At 40.6% G+C, this 18,956-nt stretch overlaps 1 protein-coding gene and 1 long non-coding RNA gene across 9 annotated transcripts in view; one reads left to right on the top strand and one right to left on the bottom strand.

The window, feature by feature from the left end:
• Window positions 1-9,245, bottom strand: part of LOC142830362 (uncharacterized) — an 87,901-nt gene extending 78,656 nt beyond the window's left edge. For all 5 annotated transcript variants that reach the window (XR_012905544.1, XR_012905542.1, XR_012905541.1 and 2 more), the window contains exons 1-2: window positions 9,108-9,245; window positions 8,773-8,865 (exon numbers count right to left, since the gene is read on the bottom strand). This is a non-coding gene — a long non-coding RNA (uncharacterized LOC142830362). The remainder of the gene's footprint in view (window positions 1-8,772; window positions 8,866-9,107) is intronic.
• LRMDA (leucine rich melanocyte differentiation associated) overlaps window positions 1-18,227 on the top strand; it is an 864,979-nt gene extending 846,752 nt beyond the window's left edge. For all 4 annotated transcript variants that reach the window (XR_012905545.1, XR_012905546.1, XM_075934703.1 and 1 more), the window contains one exon: window positions 17,537-18,227. Coding sequence is in view for 2 of the 4 variants with exons in the window: in XM_075934703.1 (XP_075790818.1) it covers window positions 17,537-17,616 (80 nt within the window). In the remaining 2 variants the exon portion in view is untranslated. The remainder of the gene's footprint in view (window positions 1-17,536) is intronic.
• Window positions 18,228-18,956: the final 729 nt, after the last annotated feature.

Below are 18,956 nucleotides of genomic sequence, written 5' to 3' on the forward strand. Positions count from 1 at the left end.
GTCCCTATCCTCCAAAGAAGTCGCAACCCCACCCAGTTTGGTATCATCCGCAAACTTAATAAGCGTACTCTCTATCCCAATATCTACATCATTGATGAAGATATTGAACAGTACGGGTCCCAAAACAGACCCTTGAGGAACTCCACTTGTTATCCCTTTCCAGCAGGATTTAGAACCGTTAACAACAACTCTCTGACTACGGTTATCCAGCCAATTATGCATCCACCTTATCGTGGCCCTATCTAAGTTATATTTGCCTAGTTTATCAATAAGAATATCATGCGAGACCGTATCAAATGCCTTACTAAAGTCTAGGTATATGACATCCACCGCTTCTCCCTTATCCACAAGGCTCGTTATCTTATCAAAGAAAGCTATCAGATTAGTTTGGCATGACTTGTTCTTCACAAACCCATGCTGGCTATTCCCTATCACTTTATTACCTTCCAAGTGTTTGCATAGGATTTTCTTAATTACCTGCTCCATTATCCTCCCTGGGACAGACGTTAAACTGACCGGTCTATAGTTTCCTGGGTGGTTCTTATTCCCCTTTTTATAGATGGGCACAATATTTGCCCTTTTCCATCATATTGCTCTGTCTCTAAGATGTGAGGTGCAACTTCTCGGTATCAGTAGAAATTGCTTAACAAGCATTTGAAAGTGATCCTTTCTCCACTATTCACATGACAAACTATTTTTAAAATTCCTGGAGCCTGAGCATGTAAGTCCTGACTTAAATGCATTTTACCAGTCCCAATTACATTAGGACAATGGCCAGATTGTCTATGACCAACAATCATAGAAGAGGTCTGTGCAAAGAGAACTTTCCCTTTCCTCTAGTCATGGATGGGCTGTGGGCCAGTCTATTCCCACAATGTAATTTAGGAGCAGCCTCCCGGGGCTAATTTGGCAAGTGGGGATAAGTGTGGTATAAGGAATTCCCAATTTTATCTTCAAACCCTAGTTACGCATCCAATAACTAAAGATTGGATGGGCTACTGGTTTTTTCTCGGACGATGTTCCCAGGGCTAGCTCAATGGGTATAATTTACCAGCAGAGCAATGCAAATGTGCCGCACCATATGCCAGGATCTGGGCCAATATGTTATTAACATATCTTCTATAACAGAACCAGCCTTATATTGGGTTGACCTTGTAGCCTCCATACTGATACTGTCTGAAAGATATGTGAGTGGCTTATCAGCTTCAGAATGAGGATGTCCTACTGAAGATGTCAAAATGGAGCTGTAGTGTCCAACTGAACCGTGTTGAATTATGGTTTTTACTTCCAGTCACTCTTCTGACACTGCTTCATTACCCCCCCCCCCCCCAAAAATTCTTTCTACTGTTGCAGGATAGTAGAATGTGGAGTGAAACAACTGACAGAGGGTATGTTTACACTAGCCCCCTAGTTCGAACTAGGGACGCTAATCCGGGCAACTGAAATTGCAAATGAAGCATGGGATTTAAACATCCCGTACTTCATTAGCATGTTCCCAGGTGGTTGCCATTTTGGAAATTGACTAGCCCGGAATAACTGCCCACATCTACACGTGGCAGTGAAATGGGAGTTCGAAGTAAAGCCCTTAATTCAAATTAGCTGTTAAACCTCATTCCAGGAGGAATAACAGCTAATTCGAGTTAGGGCTTTACTTCAAACTCCCATTTCAATGCCATGTGTAGACGCGGGCAGTTTTTCCAGGCTAGTCAATTTCCAAAATGGCAACCACCCGGGAACATTCTAATGAAGTGCGGGATATTTAAATCCTGCACTTCATTTGCAATTTTGGTCGCCCTCATTAGCCTCCCTAGTTCGAACTACGGGGCTAGTGTAGACATATCCTGAATGAATCGTGTTGAATTTACCTCAGAAACAGGTGGCTTCTGGTAGAAAGCTGGGCATGGAGCAAGGTTAATGTGGCTTTGGATCTCCATATATATCAGACAGTGTCTTGTTAATGGATATTGAAAATGCAGCATTCTGTGCAGCATTCTGTGGTAAAATGTAACACTGGAGAGTTCAACCAGTCAGCACACAGTATCCAACTCCTTTCAAAAGATATAACAATTATTTTGTTGTTCTCATCTCCTTGCCACTTGGCTAAATGATTTCCAAGTTAGATTTTTTTAAACAAAAATAAATCTGAATTCTGATATCAATATTCCTTTTCCATGTGTATTTAAATTATATAGCGAGAATGTTGATGTACATATTATAGGCTTAGTAGGTTTTGAGTTATCTCAGTGGGTTACAAAATGTACCTTAACTTTGTTAGATAAGCCTTTTTCAGATGGGGGCAAATTGTAAAGGTTCACATTTGACATGTGGTGAAAACTTCACTGAGGAAGAGTAACTATGTATATGAAAAAAAAGTTTTCACATTACAAATGTATTAGTGATTAAACATAAGTTGTTTAGCCTGGCATTTCTATCAGTCTGAAGTTGCACGAGTGTGCAAAAATGCACTTGTCTACACTAGTCTTACATAATCATCATGATTTACCTGCCCACACATCTACCTACTTACCCTTTCCCATAATGACTGATAATGATCAATCCATCAAAAAAAAATTACTCCGGGCAATGGCTGAGTAGTGTTTTGCACAGTTAATGTGTAGTGTGCATATATGCATCTATATCGCTGTCTTAATTTTTTATAGCGTCATATTACCAAAGCCTTGAATATGTGTGTATATAGGAAGTCAAATCTGGCTGTAATATTATTTCATTATCTAAACAATGAAAAGAATTTTGTGGAAATGTTAACTATTAATCTAAAATTGTTTGGATACAATTTAAAATAGAGATAGCAGATTGATTCACCATGATCTGGCAAGGTAACTTTCCCTTTGCCGTGTTCATGTTGAATTTCTGAGAAATATGAATAGGATAGTAAGAAGTGAAAGCAGGTTCAACATTGTGTCAGTCACAGGCTTCGGAGACTGGGACCTACATCCCTGACAGCTAATAAAAAATCAAGTAACTTTTGGTTCTGAATCTGTATAATGAGCATATGACAAAGAAGAGGGTTTCTTGTACATTACCCTGCAGATGTAACTTTGCTGTCTGCCAACTTATCCTGCATTTTAGTTTGAGGAAGAGAGAGTATTAGGAAATGAAAAATCTCTTAATCAAAAAGTGTAACAGAAAAAAGAAGTCTAAAGAGGTTGTCGTGTATTGCTGATTATTTGGGATGGTTAAACGAATTATTTAAAAATGAAGAAGCCATTGGCAAAGAAACCATAATACAAAAGCTTTAATAACATTTATGTCTGTGTATCATCCAAGTCTCCAAAGGCGAGTCATGAATAACACATAAACTAGAGCATATAAAGAGCAGAAGAGCGCGCACCTCATTCAAAATCCAGCACACCCCATCGTCATTGGAATCAAATACACAGCAGGAAAGGTTCCAGTTGATAGACACACAAAGCAGTCATTGAAAATGGAAACATATTAATTATATTCCTTAAGGTTAAGATAGTAATGGTTGAATTCACTAAGCCTGGCATCACATTAATGCTCAAAACCCATGGAGAAAAAAATGTGTAATGTTTCAAAAATTGTGGAAATGGCATCGTTTCAAATTTACTTAATCCTGCCTTTGTAGCTCATTCGTGACTGACTCCACACCATGGGGGGTGGAGGGGGATGGTGGTGGCACAGGATAAAAACAGGGAGTATTACTAACAAAAAAGATGTTCTTGGTCCAAACAAGCGACTTGCGCTACATGAGCTAATTGTAAAAATAGACCATTTCTAAAATGCAGCTGTTATGTGCTTAGGCAAACCCTGCGGGGAGAAGTGCCTTGTAGAACACCTCTGCTAGCAGATGCAGAGAACACTTCAATAAAGGAATCTAAAGGGGAGCGTTGAAGAGAAAGCTTTTGTTTCTCCGACTTTGGTACTGAGCTGCTTGCTGGACGCGAGCTTAGCTTGTCATGGTGGTAGAGAGATCTCCTTTCTTAAGTGTTTTTTCTATTTCACTTTCTTTTTTGCCTTTGCTAATGGTGGAGTCAAGCTCAGGTTATGTGCTGGAAAATGATAGGTGTCAGAAAATTCCTGTTGCTTGCTCTGTTGTGGTGGTCATTTGTTTTATAGAACATTTTTTGTCTGTCCTTGGAAGTTGGGAGTTCATTCCCCTATCGTCTTCCTCTCTCAAATCCGCATCCATATACTTCTGGCACAAGACCTGGGCCTCTAATTGTATTAACTCCATTGTGTTGAAGTCTCAGAGGGATAGCCATATTGGCCTGTAACTTTAAAAAAACAGCAAGTACATTGTGTTGGCGTGTTTTGAGTCAACCTTTCCTCCGTGATTTTTGGTGCTAAATCCTAAATCCTCCCAATAGCAAGGGGTTAATGATTGTCTTTTGATGCCCATGACATCTCTCAGCTCTTGGGAAGGATGTTTCAGTGAGAGTTGAGTGTTGTCGCTAAATAATTTAGGCACTCTGTCTTATTTTAAAATGAGTTGTACTTAAATTGTTACCGATGCTCCCACTTGTGTGTAAACTGGGGTTATTCCTTCACTGTCCTTGGTGGTGCCTTGGATGTAGATGGTTGCAAATGTAAGCCCTTGGGTTTTAAATGTTGTGCCACATCTTCTGTTCCTTATGCATTCCAGATTATGTATAATTGATGGCCTGCATTTACAGACAAGGGTGGTATACAGATGTAAATGTTATTATAGCTTTTATATTTTATGTTCTCTCTGAAAGATCATTTTGTCTTTGAATAATATTCCTGTTCAGATTTCAGGGGGTTTATCTGTAAAAGAGAATATGAAATGGCTATTGCAGATCATATATTTCTTAAAAGTAATTTGGAATTTTAGGGTATGGGATTGGTGGTGACTGATACACTGGCTGGATGAGCTATATCCCTTTGAAAATAACAGCGCCAGTACATGCCTGCATCTGTCTAACCTCATAATTCACTTTCACATTGGGTTATGGATGTCTGCATTCAGTGAGTCTATCTTCCCTTTAGGTATTATTTCAGCCCTTTGAGATAATAAGGAAAGTTTAATTGCGTTGTTAATTGATTTTTTGCACAACATTATTACCTTGATTGATTGCAGAGTTGATGAAAATGTTAGACACAGGCAGTGTAAAGTATCAGCCCAGTAAGGAGTGGGAGCCATGTGGAGAATAGATAACCTTGATGTTAAGAGCTATATCCTTCAGATATGTCTTCCCTTGACATATTGATGGCCCTTGAAAAGGGAAAAGCTGATTGTATGCAGAATGCAATCATTAAACCCACTTCAGCTGGCTCTTGATTAATTTGTTTTTTCCTGGAGGATCTAGTTAAAGAGAAGGCCCCACTAGTATCAACAGCAGCCATTTTCCAGGCTTCAAATTATTCTTAACCCTCTCCTGGAAGAAAGAAAAAGATGCATCTGTCCTAGTTTAGACAAGAAAAAGGTCTGAAAACCTTCAATCCAGGTGCAATATGGAAATGACAAGACACACACTTTACCCTCTGCTTTTCCCCCCTCCCCCCCCCCCCCGATATTTGGCTTCTCTGCAGCCACAACATCCATGAAGTCCCACTTGATATTCCATTAGAAAGACAGGCGCACATGTTCTCAGCAGAAATGCCACGCATGTTGTCAAACTAGTTTAACCCTTTTTCTCCAGGAAACCGAAAGACTTTGAATAGCGGGGTTTCTCCGAAAGGACTAGTCCAGAGGTTGTGTGTGCAAGTTTAATTTCTTAAACGCTCTGTTCCCACAGACCTCTGTGCAGAGCCCTGTGGTGTCAGCAAGGGCTGCTGTGCGCTGCTCCTGATGGAGTGCAGGGAGGGTCCTTTGGAGGTCAACGTGGATACGCTGCTAGTGCTTGCACCTGCGAGAAAGTCTGCTCCAAGGTTGCTCAAGCGCAGTAAAACCGTGCAGTATGCTCTTAGATGTTCCATCGAGCCAGAAGAGTGCATCTGACCACTAGTCTCCTTGCTGCTTGGTACAACTGTGACCTGAGAGTGCAGGATTGGGGGGTTTCACTAAACCTTAGCTACCGTCTAGCTCTTTTCTACTTTCCACTGGTACTCCGGCTCAGTGATACCTGCTTTTAGACAAAGGGCTGTGATCTGTAATCTTCACTGCAAAGATGGCCTTCCACTGGCATTCAGTGGGCTGAGATACAGCTTCCTCCTTCAGTACTACTACTTTATATGCAAATAACCCAGGGCATGTAAATATGTATGCCCCTTTAACCATGCAGGAGAGTGCTTCGAAACAGAGAGCTTTGGGGAGGCTCTCTTTCAATTAACCATTGAATAGCTATTTGGTAAAGTAGCAGGTTATTACTTCCTGTTCGACTTGGTAATCTCTGAGACAAGTCACTCTTAATTTGTGTTTGTGAGTGATTCTGCAATCAGTGTTGTTTGATTGTTTGGCCAGATGTGTTTTATTATGTCCAATGTGCACATTTGCCAGTTGGCTCCTTTTAAATATGGGAACATGTTAACTTATGACATAGTCAAGTCTGACAAATTTGAACCAGCCAAATAAGTGAGTAATATTTCAAGCTGTCAAGGCGAGCGAATGCTGATTAACTGACACCGCTCCAAAAGCTCTCCTCAGTATCTGTGCTCCAGTGGAAAATGTTTATTAGGCATAATGTTTGTTAGGAAGTCTTGGGTGCTTTGACTAAATTGTAACGAGTCGGACCATAATAGAGGGGTTTTATTGCCCCTCTCTTGAGTTGTTTCATTAGCTTCCTATCTTTAGTTGTCAGTACAAGCTTCCATAGAGGCTAGAAGTGCTCTTGTAAACAACATTCTGCTGTCCTTTGTGATTTAATCTGTTCAGCCTCTCCCTCATTAGCATGTTTTTAAAAGGAGGCTGAGGGAGGGGAAAAGAGTTGAAGACAGAAAGCAGTGACAATGTTTTGGCACACTCTACTGTAGTCAGTCAGTGTTGGAGAATTAGGCTATGAATCCTTCGCAGTAGCAAATCATCGTGCGTATTCTATATAATGCAGGGCTTGTTTCAGCTAGACAGGCCCTGACTAAAACCAGGGAACTGGATGCCTGCAGAACTTTCTGGAAGTTTGGCTCCAGAGCTGAGCTTTATGGCTCGGGTGTATTTCTGATTTCAGCGGAGCCACATGTCAATTGGGCTGAAAGAATGGGGAGCCCCTTTGACACCCAACCCTGTAAGATCCGGATGCCTGCTGCAAGATGTTACATATTTGCAGCTCCCAGAGAGTCAAGGGAATCCAGCATTTGCAGCAGCAGTCCCTTAAAAATTATTATATATAAAGATGACTCCTATTAAGCCTATCATTGGCAATTAGTTAAAGTCTCCTTTGTTTCTGACAAATGGCTTATGGAAGGGAATGAGTAACAGGATACAAAGAACATTCCCCTAACTGATTGCCACGGTATCATAATATGACAGCAGAACTATTTGACTGTGCTCTTTAATTTTGAGAGACTTGGGTTTTTTTTTATTTTTAAAGCTGGGAAAGAAACTTAGTCTTTATTTCAAATGGCTCTCTTGAGAAATTTCAAATCAGTTGAGCCAGACTGAAGGCTGAATGGCTTTTTTTTTTAAATGTGAACTCCTCCAACAGAACACTTCTGAGATCCAAAAGCAAATTTTACTCATGAGATGAGCCAAATTCACTTCTACATTCTCCAGAAGGGTTCTGCTGCTCATTTAAGAATTTGTAGTTTTGCTGGAATACTTGCAGTCTTTCCGAACAATTATTCCAAAAGTTTACTTTCTACCCCATAAATCACGGTACATTTATTTAATCCTATCACAGTTACTGAAAAAAAACCCTTACTTTTCCTTCCCCCCCTTTCCTGTGAATGCAATCTACACATTCCTAAACTTTGAGAAGTACAATATAATTATATTCATCCTCGATTTCCTTAATGGCTCTAGCATTCTTTGTGGTTTAATTCTGTTGCTGATAAATGGAGGTATTATTAGTAGAGTGTAACCCAAAGTGGAGAGCAGCCTACAGAAATGTCACTTTTGCATATGTTAGTCAAATGAACTGAGAGTCTTCTAAGATAATATGGGAGGTGTTGACAGAGCAGCTGAACTTTAATATGCAATAAGGATCGGGTTTTAAAACCTCCTTGCCCACTATTCTGAATACATTAGAAGTATTGCTTGCATCAATGCGGTGATAATGTAACAACATTAGTAAAAATAAAAGAAACATAATTCAAAACAATCGATTTAATTCATATATATGTGTATATATATAGATAGCTATATAGATATATATTTAATTCCCTCTGTGAAACACAGTAAGCCTTTAGTTAAACAAAATAGAGGCCTCTTTTTGTAGCCACCCGTACACCGAAAATGTTTGCATGTTGGGGTTAGTCTACCAGAAATCAGGCTTCCAGGTAAAAGATTGAAAGCATGGATTGTAGAAATATAAGCTTTGATCATTATAGAACATAAAATTGACTGAAAAACTAATGAACAGTATAGTTTAATTGTCACAGAGCAATATTTAGTTGGCTGGTTGAGACAATTTATTAGATAAATGGATGCTGCCCTCTAGTGGGGCTGACCTCACTTTTAAATTGACTAAAAAGAAATCACCCTTAGATTTTGTGTATGTCTGCGCGCTTTTTGTCGTTGTTATTGATTTGGGGGGTAGACAGAGGAAGGAGAACAACTTCTGGGTTTTGACTACAAAGCGGTAGTAGTTCAGATGGGAGTACGTGGCTATTAATAAATAGCTTTAGTTTTTGTGATTAGAGATGGAGAATGAAAGGCATTTAAAAAAAAATTACCTGATTTGCATCTGAGTCTTGCATGCTCTTTGGAAACAGTCCCATCTTGTCGCCACTAGTCTCTACAAGTCTCGTTCTTTATATGTAGACATACTAACGTACAAACATATATTGTAAATTCATAGATATTTCCCTTTGAAGGTATCCAATATGTATACATTTGAGCCTTAGTTGATAGTAAATGTAAACTAATAAAAGTAGCTGTATAGCTAGTGCTTTCTGGTGCACAATAACTCCAGTAAATACAAATACAAGTAGGTTCTTGATTTATTTTTTAAATTTTACTCCGCTCTTTAAAAATTCAAAATATTCAAGAAGAAACATTGTGTACTGACCTCTGGGCTCATTCCATCCACGCCATCATTTGAAACTACAACAAGGGGGAAGAGACACTTCTGGGAAATGGGTGGAGTAGGAGTTTTGTTTTTAATAGGAAAAATCCATCATATTTCAATCATCCATCTGAGACGTTGAAGGACTGCTACAAAGTCCCAACGCAGAAATGTGTGGCCTTACTGAATCACCCTGGATGGTAAGGAACTGGTTAATGATTTAAAGGGTTATGCCCTCAATGCTCTTGGTTTAGCCAGCAGTTAATGATCTGTAGATAGCACATGCCCAGATCAAAGCTGATCATATCAATGTCATTGAAGGAGGGAAAGCTACCCTCCTTTCCTTTGCCAAAGAAGCAATGCCCACAAAACAGATATTAGACAGGATCACAAAGAAAAAACAGTTTCTTGCCATTTCAACCAGAAAGGACATTGTCTCAACGACTTCATTACCTGCATCCTGCTTCAAAGACCTTTTCAGACCACACTTGAAAGAGAATCCTCTGAACTGTCATTCATGCTTAAATTCGACACTTTACGCCTAAGTGTAAACAAAGACATTAATTATGTTACCCATTACAAAGATAGCTTCCCCAATTATCACCTCTAATATCATTAGCTCACAGACATTTACCTTTCCCCCACCCCCATCCCTCTTCTGTTCTGAAATTTGATTTGTCCTTTTCATATGTGTTCATTTTTTTTAATTGTATCCTTTGGTATATATGGTTGTGACAATTTTCTTCCACGATTTGAGCTGAGGAAGTGGGTCTGGCCCACGAAAGCTCATCACCTAATAAACCATCTTGTTAGTCTTTAAAGTGCTACATAGTCCTGTTTTTTATTTCTCCTTTCCTTTGTGTGTGTGTGTGGGGGGGGGGAGGGTTTGGTTTGGTTTGTTTTGTTTGTTTGTTTGTTTGTTTTTAAGCAAAGCATGACATCTGAAGAACAGTGTGTTGATTGTTCCACTGCCAGGGCACGCATCATGGAAACATTAGCTCCAAAGATAACTTTTAATGTGTCAGCCTAATGGCTCCTTAATGTGTAGAGGGCTTAAAATGTATGTCAGCCAGGGCTGTATAAAGTAATATAGTTTGTGGCCTGAATGGATCTAGATGACTCTGCACCATGACACAATATGGTTTATTATTAAGTATCAGCTCATCAGCTTATTCCCACGGACTTGGACAAGCTGCTCAATTTTCCAGTAACAGATTATGTGAGAAAAAGCTAGCAGTGCATTTTTTTTTTGCCTTTTTTTTTTTTTTACCACAAGTTTCATCCCCAGCTGCACTGGGAGCCCTGAAGTGTATTTACAGCAGGCTGCACTTTATCACACATCAGCTCAAGTGCTAGTTTACACCGAACGTTCATGCCGCCTCCCCTGGCCTGGGATGCAAACTTCACATCTTTGTATTCCTAGCACCTTCATTGCAAATTTTTCCAACATTCTCTCCCTGTTGATTGTTTTCTTTACTCTTTCTCTGCCCCCTTCCTGCAACTCTCAGGCCAGTGAGACTTGACACGACACAGTACTTGTCTGCGCAGGAGAGTTGCTATTATTTCATGGCTTTGCTTGTTCTGATTCTTCCCTGTTTGATAATGTTAGGTGCATAATGCCGGTGTTATTGCATTGGACTACATAGAGGTTTCACTTGGTGCCTGGAAATAATCTGGTCAATCTGAAGGGCCTGGATGTTCAGGGGAGAATGAATCATCACTTTCTTGGCACCCTTGCAAAGAAAGTCAGCACATTTGTAGCCATCGGAATACAAAGGATGGATTATGCTAGCACTTCTAGACACAGCACAGTGGGGGAGGACAGCACCCCCGCTCCTCCCCGCAATAGATCTATACTGTCTCCAAGAGAGGGCAGCTGGTCACATTCACCTGTATTACATGGAAATCTGTCTTTCTGGACTGTACCCGTCATCTTATATCTCCTTGCTTCCTTGAGGAAGATGGAGCTCTCTCTAGGCTGGGGTACCTGAGTACTGCCCTTAGCCTCACAAAAGCTGCCTTAATGGGCAGCTACTTTGGGGGGGGGAACAGCTCATAATTTCTGCTGACATGTAGCACTTTTGGTCCCTTGAAAGATTAGGGTTGGAAGAGACCCAGGTGGTCCTCTAGTCCAACTCCCTGTCCAAAGCAGGACCAACCCCAACTAAATCATCCCAGCCAGGGCTTTGTTAAGCCTGTCCTTAAAATCTTCTAGGGGATGGAGAGTCCACCAGCTCCCCTTGGTAATCCATTCCAGTGCTTCACCACCCTCCTCGTGAAATAGCTTTTCCTAATATCTAACCTAGACCTCCCCCACTGCAATTTGAGACCATTGCTCTTCGTGCTGCCATCTGCCACCATTGAGAACAGCCTCTCTCCATCCTCTTTGGAACCCCCCTTGACATAGTTGCAGGCTGCTCTCAAATCTCCCCTCACTCTTTTCTTCTGCAGACTGAAAAAATCCAGTTCCTTCAGCCTCTCCCCATAAGTCATGGGCCCCAGTCTTCTAATCATTTTCATTGTCCTCCAATTTGTCCACATCCTTTTTCTAGTGAAGGGCTCAAAATTGGATGCAATATCCCAGATGTTCCCCACCAATGCTAAATAGAGGGGAATAGACTGAGAACTTTCCTTAGTCTGCTGGCAGTACTCCTACTAATACAGCCCAATATGCCATTAACTTTCCTGGCAACAAGCGGACACTGTAGATTCCTATCTAGTTTTGGGTGTTTGGAAGTTCAAGGGTAAACTGTATGGGCTCGTCTACACTGGCCCCTTTTCCGAAAGGGGCATGCTAATTTCACAGGTTGTAATAGGGAAATCCGCGGGGGATTTAAATATCCCCCGCGGCATTTAAATAAAAATGTCCGCCGCTTTTTTCCGCCGCTTTGAAGTAGGAATAAGAGATCCTCCAGAAAAGGGCTTTTTTCCGGAGGATCGGGGCCAATGTAGACGTTCTTTTCCGGCTTTTCTAAAAGCCGGAAAAAAGCGGCGGACATTTTTATTTAAATGGGAAAAGGGGCCAGTGTAGACGTAGCCTATATGTTGTCTGCTTGCCTTTCATAGTAGTGGGTGACACTATTTTGGATGCTGTTATTCCAGCACTGACTATAATATTGCACTGCATCTAAAAGGTATTACAGCTGATATGACAATGTCTTGATCTCTGCTAATTGAGAAATGAGCCTAAAGCCAAATGTGTATGTGGGTGTGCGCGCATGTGCAAATTCAGGTGGGGTATTTACCCTGCCTCTTTCCCGGGTTACAAGTTTAGGAAGAGTTTCACGGCAATCAATGGAACAATCCCCACCTGGAAATAATAAAGTACTTGGATGTGATATTTTTATTTTGTAAATGAACGTGCTCTTGGAGGCAGAAAAACTGTTGAAAATCCAAATGAAAAATAAGCAAAAAAAAAAAAAAAAAATTAAACAAATTAATCCAAGCTGATAGATGAAACTCTGAAGACTCAGTCCAAAATAAAAGAACTCAAAAATCTTTTCTCTTTTCTTAAGCAAGCTATATAGAACATTCTTTTTTACGGATTGCCTCCTCATTCCTTCCAGGCCCACATCCTTTCTCAAAAATAAATAAATAAAAACAACACCAAAGCAACTCTTATTCTTTCCAAAGCGTCTAGGCTGGACATCTTGCCTGGTGATGTAGCCACAAGTCGCAACTCCATTCTCTGGGCGTGGGTTCAAGTCTCCATCATATCCTTTACCAAGTCCCATACAGAATGATTTATCTATGCTCAAAAAAAAAATGGTCCTGGAAAGAGCTGACTGGTTCTTTGGGGTTTTATTTCTTTGTAAATTAACTGAACAGTCCATCTCCACTAATTGTGTCAGGGCCAGTGTTTTTAGCTCCTCGAAGCAGATAGTTTGCAGCTGCTGATTTGGGGCTTTCCACACTTTTTTATAGCATGTAAGGTCTCATTTAGGGAAACAGGTTTCTAAATCACTACCTTCTTCTGAAAACAAGTTCCATTGATAGTCAGCTAGCTTTTCATTCTTAAGCACCAGATTCTTAAAACTATTTAAGCATTTAAGACCCAAGGAGGTGACTAGTGGAACTTTCTGAAGTAATTCCCAGTAACTTTAGAAAATTCACTATGCATCTGTCTCTGCATTTTGGTGCCTAAATATCTTGAAGAAAACGGGACTTAGGATCCTCAGTTATGAGCACTTTTGAAAATGTACCCATTAAGTATTTGTTTTTAGCTAAATGGAAATGGTCTTGCATTAATATGATTCATTTTAAACATACTCAAGTGTTCTCTCTAAGGGTACATTTACACACCAGTGTTATGTTGAAATAATTGATGTTTTAGTCCATGTCTACAGTATAAGCAGTTATTTCCGAAATCGTGTCAAAATAATGTCGAGCTGGAGAACTCCAGGATGCCACCAGACAGTCTTAACATTAGGTCACAACTAACTTGAGCTGATTTGAACAGGTGACCTAGAAGTGCATTGTCCCATAGCCTGTTGTGAATTCCTTGTACTGTCTGGTCCCCAAGAAAAATACCAAGAACTGAAAACATATTTTACTCTAGAAAAGAACACTGAGGCCAAGTCTACAGTGAAGGGGAAGTTCAAATCAAGATATGCAACTCCAGCTACGGTAATTACATAGCTGGATTCGACGTACCTTGATTCAAATTTCCCCACTGTCCCCACAGCGGGAGGCCAACGGGAGCAAACTCTCCTGTTGGTTTTCCTTACTTCTCACAGGAGCAGGAGTATCTGCCACCAACAGGGGTGCCCTCTGAGTTCAATTTAGCAGGTCTTAACTAGACCCGCAAAATCAAATTCCGGAAGATCAATTGCAGCAGCGTCAATCTTCCGCTTAGTGAAGACATGGCCCAAAGAATCGATTACATAATAGCTGTCTTCAACATATACCCTATTTAAAAGGGGGAGAACATGACTTGAACATTTTTTCCACTTGCTTTACTATGCATGTATGTAATTATTTATTTATTAGGATAATTGCGGTCCCCCCCAGCTATGGCAAAGCTTGTGTTGCTGACACTACAGTGTGTTGGTGAAGAAGACTGATACCACAACACACACAAGTGACTGCAGAGTCATTACTTTCCTGTCATAATTAGAACATTCATTCCAAAGGAGGGGGAATTTAAAAGATAAAGGGTATATTTAACCACGATTCTTCCCTGTGCAATCTTTTCATAATTATAGTTTTAACAGCTTATGGTGATGGTGGAAGCAGCTACTTAAGAAAAATTAGGAGCCTCGTTTGGGGGAAGATGATCCCTAAGGAGACCTCATGTTGTCATTTTTCAAGAGCCCAGAGCAGAAAGCTCATACAGAACGCTGTGCATTAGGTTGATGGATTGGGAGTATACTTAGCTTATTATGACCAATGCCAGATATTTTAATTAAAAGCACCACACATCATTAAATGTGTTGTCATCCCCTGTGCGTGCACATACCCACATGCAAGTTTGTGAAGTATAAAAAAAGGAACACATTGCAGATGTTCAGGGGGAAACGGTCTCCTACTGAGTCAGATGCAGTAGATTTCCTAAATCCATGTATTGCATATTTTAGCATCGAAAGCTCTTACTGCAGCATATAAGCCCTCTGTAATTTTCACAGTTTTCTTCAAGCTCAAGGAGGAAATGGCGAGGAGGCGATGGAGGGGGGAAAAAAGTCACCATTTAATTTATGAGCAAGCCTATTGTTTTACAAATAACCTTCATGATGAATAAAGTCTCATGGCAACATTTTCAACTGTGCCTTTATCAAGACTCTGAGCAGTGTGTATAATCCGCCTGGCAATCGAATCACAGCTGTGTGCCTTGGTAGGGAATCTCTGTGGAGACAACACTTCCTTAATTTAAACAATTGTAGGCTGCAGGAGTTCAAAAATTTCAACTGACTTTAACTGTCACTAGCCCAAGCACCTTTATCCCCAGGCGAGCAGCAGCAGCTGGATTTCATTTCCTGCTGCCAGACAGTCCGACATCTTTGCCGAACATCCCAGGAACTGAGCGTCTTGGCTTTAAGGATTTTATTCAAGGTGACAGCTCCTCACACTTTAGCGTTCAGATCACCTCAAGTAGCTGAGATATCAGTGAAAATGAGAGCACTTCTACCGCAAACTCCAAATTTAGATTGACTGAGGTTATCCTTAGGCCTCTAGTCCCAACCTCCATGACAGAACAGGCCTGCCAGTAGCTCTAAAACTACAGTGGAGTTTGTAATGATGTCTGGGGAGAAATATTCTGCAGGAGCAGCAGAGAATACTATAAGTGATAGGAAATGATGTCAGATTTAGTTAGAGCTGGAGACACTGTTAGAATATACTTGGCATAATATGGCACCGGTATCTCTGTCGGCATCTCTGTTTTCTGTCACCGCACACAATTCTAGGTCTCTCTGTAGCCCTGACAGTGTCTTTTCACATCAGGTTTATTGCACTTGCTCAGCGTAGAACCATCCAGCCCCCTTTGTTTGAAGTCTGCCCTTTTGTCATTAATGCACTTGATGTCTATTTAAATCTGACGGTGAATGTAGTATCTGTTTTCCTGTCAAGAGATCATTGACGGTATTAATACCTCACGTCCTTGCCTCATTTTCCAAGTGCTGACACCTCCCTGCAGTCTCCAGCAATCATCAAACAGCACTCTCTCACCAAGCTCTCTGTAAACAGTCTTACTTCCCGTCCCTAAGAAACACGGCAGACCTCAAATAGGACTTTTATCAATGACAGCCGAAAAGGCATCTGAAGAAGATCATTAATAAACTGTTCATCGCCTTTGAATTTAGAGCACTATCTCTAGAAGCCCATCCAGGCTTTTTACCAACTAATGACGACCACGTTTTGCATGCGAGAGTGTCGCCTCAGGATATGAGAACTTAATTTTGACCAGACACTGGCTTATGAACGCGAATCATTTCTTCCCTTGAATGTGGAAGTTGCTCCACTGATCAATCAGGTTGTTGGAGACCTGGGGGGGAGGAGGGAAGGAGGGAAGAAAGGGAGCAGAGAAGGGGGCTAAACAAAGCACATAGAACCTTCTTCTGTGCTTCCCTTAAGAGGGATGTGTTTTTCAAAACAGGTGACAGGCTTATCAATTTCTTTCCATCGGAAAGTGTTAGAAGCCCGATGCTTTAAAAAAGAAGAGAATAATAGGGATTAACTTTAATCCAGCTGAGTCCCTGCTTCCAAGCTTTTCATAGCTTATTTGATGCTTATAATTATATTGCGACATTACATACAGACTATTAAAAGAACACTTAATTCACGCTGCATGTGAGTGCAGCTAATAAGACCCCATTTGTGTATGTTGGACCTGTCAAATTAAAGCCCTTCATAGTAAATGAGGATATTCCCACTCCAGTCTTTGTTCCTTTACCTAATGTTGTTTGTTTCCTAAGGGCTGAATTTTGGTGGTGCGTGAGTGTATGAGTTAGATCCTATAGTAATGAGAGATTTAGAAAATCCCAAGGTAGAGGGAGACTGAGAGACCCTGGTACATGGTTGCCCTGCATGGGGTGGGGGAGCAATAATAATCTGACTGCACGTGGCTCGAGGAAGCACTGCTAGTGTTACCACAGCACTTCCTGTAAGTGTATTTGACTGTGGCTCTGCCTCGCTGTATATCAGCTACCACCACTAGGGGGCAGGGCAAAGTATAATTTTTAAATATGGGTTCCACTGAAAATATGCCTGGCTCGCCCTTTAGCATCGTTCTGGCTCATAGAGCCATTTATACTTAGAAAAGGAGGGCAGTGAGATCCGGGTGACTGGAAGCCAAACATCCTGAGTTCCAATCACAGTTCCGTTAAGTGACTGATTTTGTGGCCTTGGCAAGTCACTTGGCTTCTCTGCCTCTGCAAAGTAGGGATAATGATACGTGCTCACATCAAAAGGCTGTTGTGGGGATGTCTGAATAGATTTTCTGTTCATGTTTATATCACTAGATCAGTAACAAGCTGTTGTTGTTTGCTGCTGTTAGTTTATCATCAATAAAACCATGTGGTTTAGAAAGATTCGTCCCCATCTCCATATTTTGGAACAGTAACAGGCAATACAAACATGCAACTCTATCTAAAATGCCATCCCTACAAAAGCAGCAGGGAAATACGGAGTTTAAAATATAGTAGATGGGTACCAAAATGTACTGTATGTAAGTCCAATCCTGCAAACACTTTTGCATGTGTTCTTAATGGGATAATTCACAAAGGGTTTCAAGTGTGTTTTCAGGGCAACTCCAATGCCATTCATTAAAAAAATTAATCTCAAATTAACATGCTTTGTTTTCCAAACATAGCTAGAAAGGAGTGAGAACAGTTCCCAAATGTAGTTTAATCATCTTTTCCTCAGCCTCAGTAATATTGTTCCATTACATGCAATGCTAATTGCTCACTTTTTCTTAATTTGTCGTCTTTTTGCTGTAGGTGTTCTGGGAAAATGTCGCTATATCTACTATGGGAAGCATTCTGAAGGCAACAGATTCATCCGGGATGACCAGCTATAAAACAGAGCCCCGTTCTGTGCTCCTTTAAACAAACCACAAAACATGCACGCACACAAAAAGCACCAATTGCATCTGCATTTTCAGCATGTAACTAAAGTCCTCCAGTACCTTCTGCTGACTTTGCCAAGCCTGTCAAGATCATCCTTCTGTCTGAGTCTGAGTAGTCACATAGAGATTGACATGATTGCCTTTAAGCAGGTCCCATCCACCAGTGTGACAGACAGCTGCAGCCAACCACCAGGCCTGACAGGATGAACACCATGATGGATTGCCTGGTCCAATTGCTGCACACAGAAGAGCAAAGGTCACACCTGGGGCTTCAGTGAGCATGCTCAGTTGGTTTTAGCAAGAGCAATGCTTTTATCTAAAGTTTGCCTGTTACGGGAGAGAGGCTTTCAGGATCATTATGCTTATAAAAGCAGCAGCTACAACTGAAGATTAGAACGGCCCTTATCTGTCCTTATTTCCCCCCCAAGAATTTGATATTTAAGTTTAACACACACAAACCTTTTCAGACCGTGTTTATCACAAGTCAAACAAGCTCTTTATTTTGTGGGGTGAGGAGGGAATATGTTGTCAGTAATATTATATTAAAACACTTCATAAACGCACAGCACTGAATTCTGTATATTTTTATTTAAGAAAAAAGGTGCTAAGCAAGTTTGCAGATACAACTGAACCAAATCATTCTATTTTTTTATTTAAATCTCAACTTTTATTACATCTTAACATTGAGAAGAGGGGGGCATTTTTAACATTGCAGAATAGGTGCCCCACTGAGGCACATTGCTTAACTATAGATGCTTGATTTATTTGACAATATTTTTTTCAACATGTGCAAAGATTAGATTTAGAATTAAATGTTTTGAAAGAAGGAAGCCAAAAAACACAAGACCACCCTACTGAGAACAGAAGATAGTTTGTTTATTTCATAACTTACAATTGTATCTTATTTTCCTCAGACGTTGTTGGAACCTACCTATTACTAAATCACAAATGCATCTTAGAGTAGCCTCTCTATTGTGGTAATTATGAATCCCCTCTTATTATAAATGCAAATTACGAAAGCATGGCTTCTGTTAACTAGCATTTTACCAGCCTTTTTAGTAAATGGGGTGAACAGGTTAGGATCAATGACGCATTTCCTTTGTTGTTGTGCATCAAGTTCCCAAGAGTTAATACATCGTGCTTGGTGTGACTAGATGTCATGGGATTGACAAAGAGTATGCAGAACCTTTCACCTCTAGGCTGCTATTTCAAAATGAGCCCATGATGGTTTTGTCTGAGAGCTGTTGCCATCTGTTGGTTCTTCGTTGGCTAGTCTGAAATGAGCTGGTGGT

Source organism: Pelodiscus sinensis, chromosome 8 (assembly GCF_049634645.1).
Source record: "Pelodiscus sinensis isolate JC-2024 chromosome 8, ASM4963464v1, whole genome shotgun sequence".
Lineage (NCBI taxonomy): Eukaryota > Metazoa > Chordata > Testudines > Trionychidae > Pelodiscus > Pelodiscus sinensis.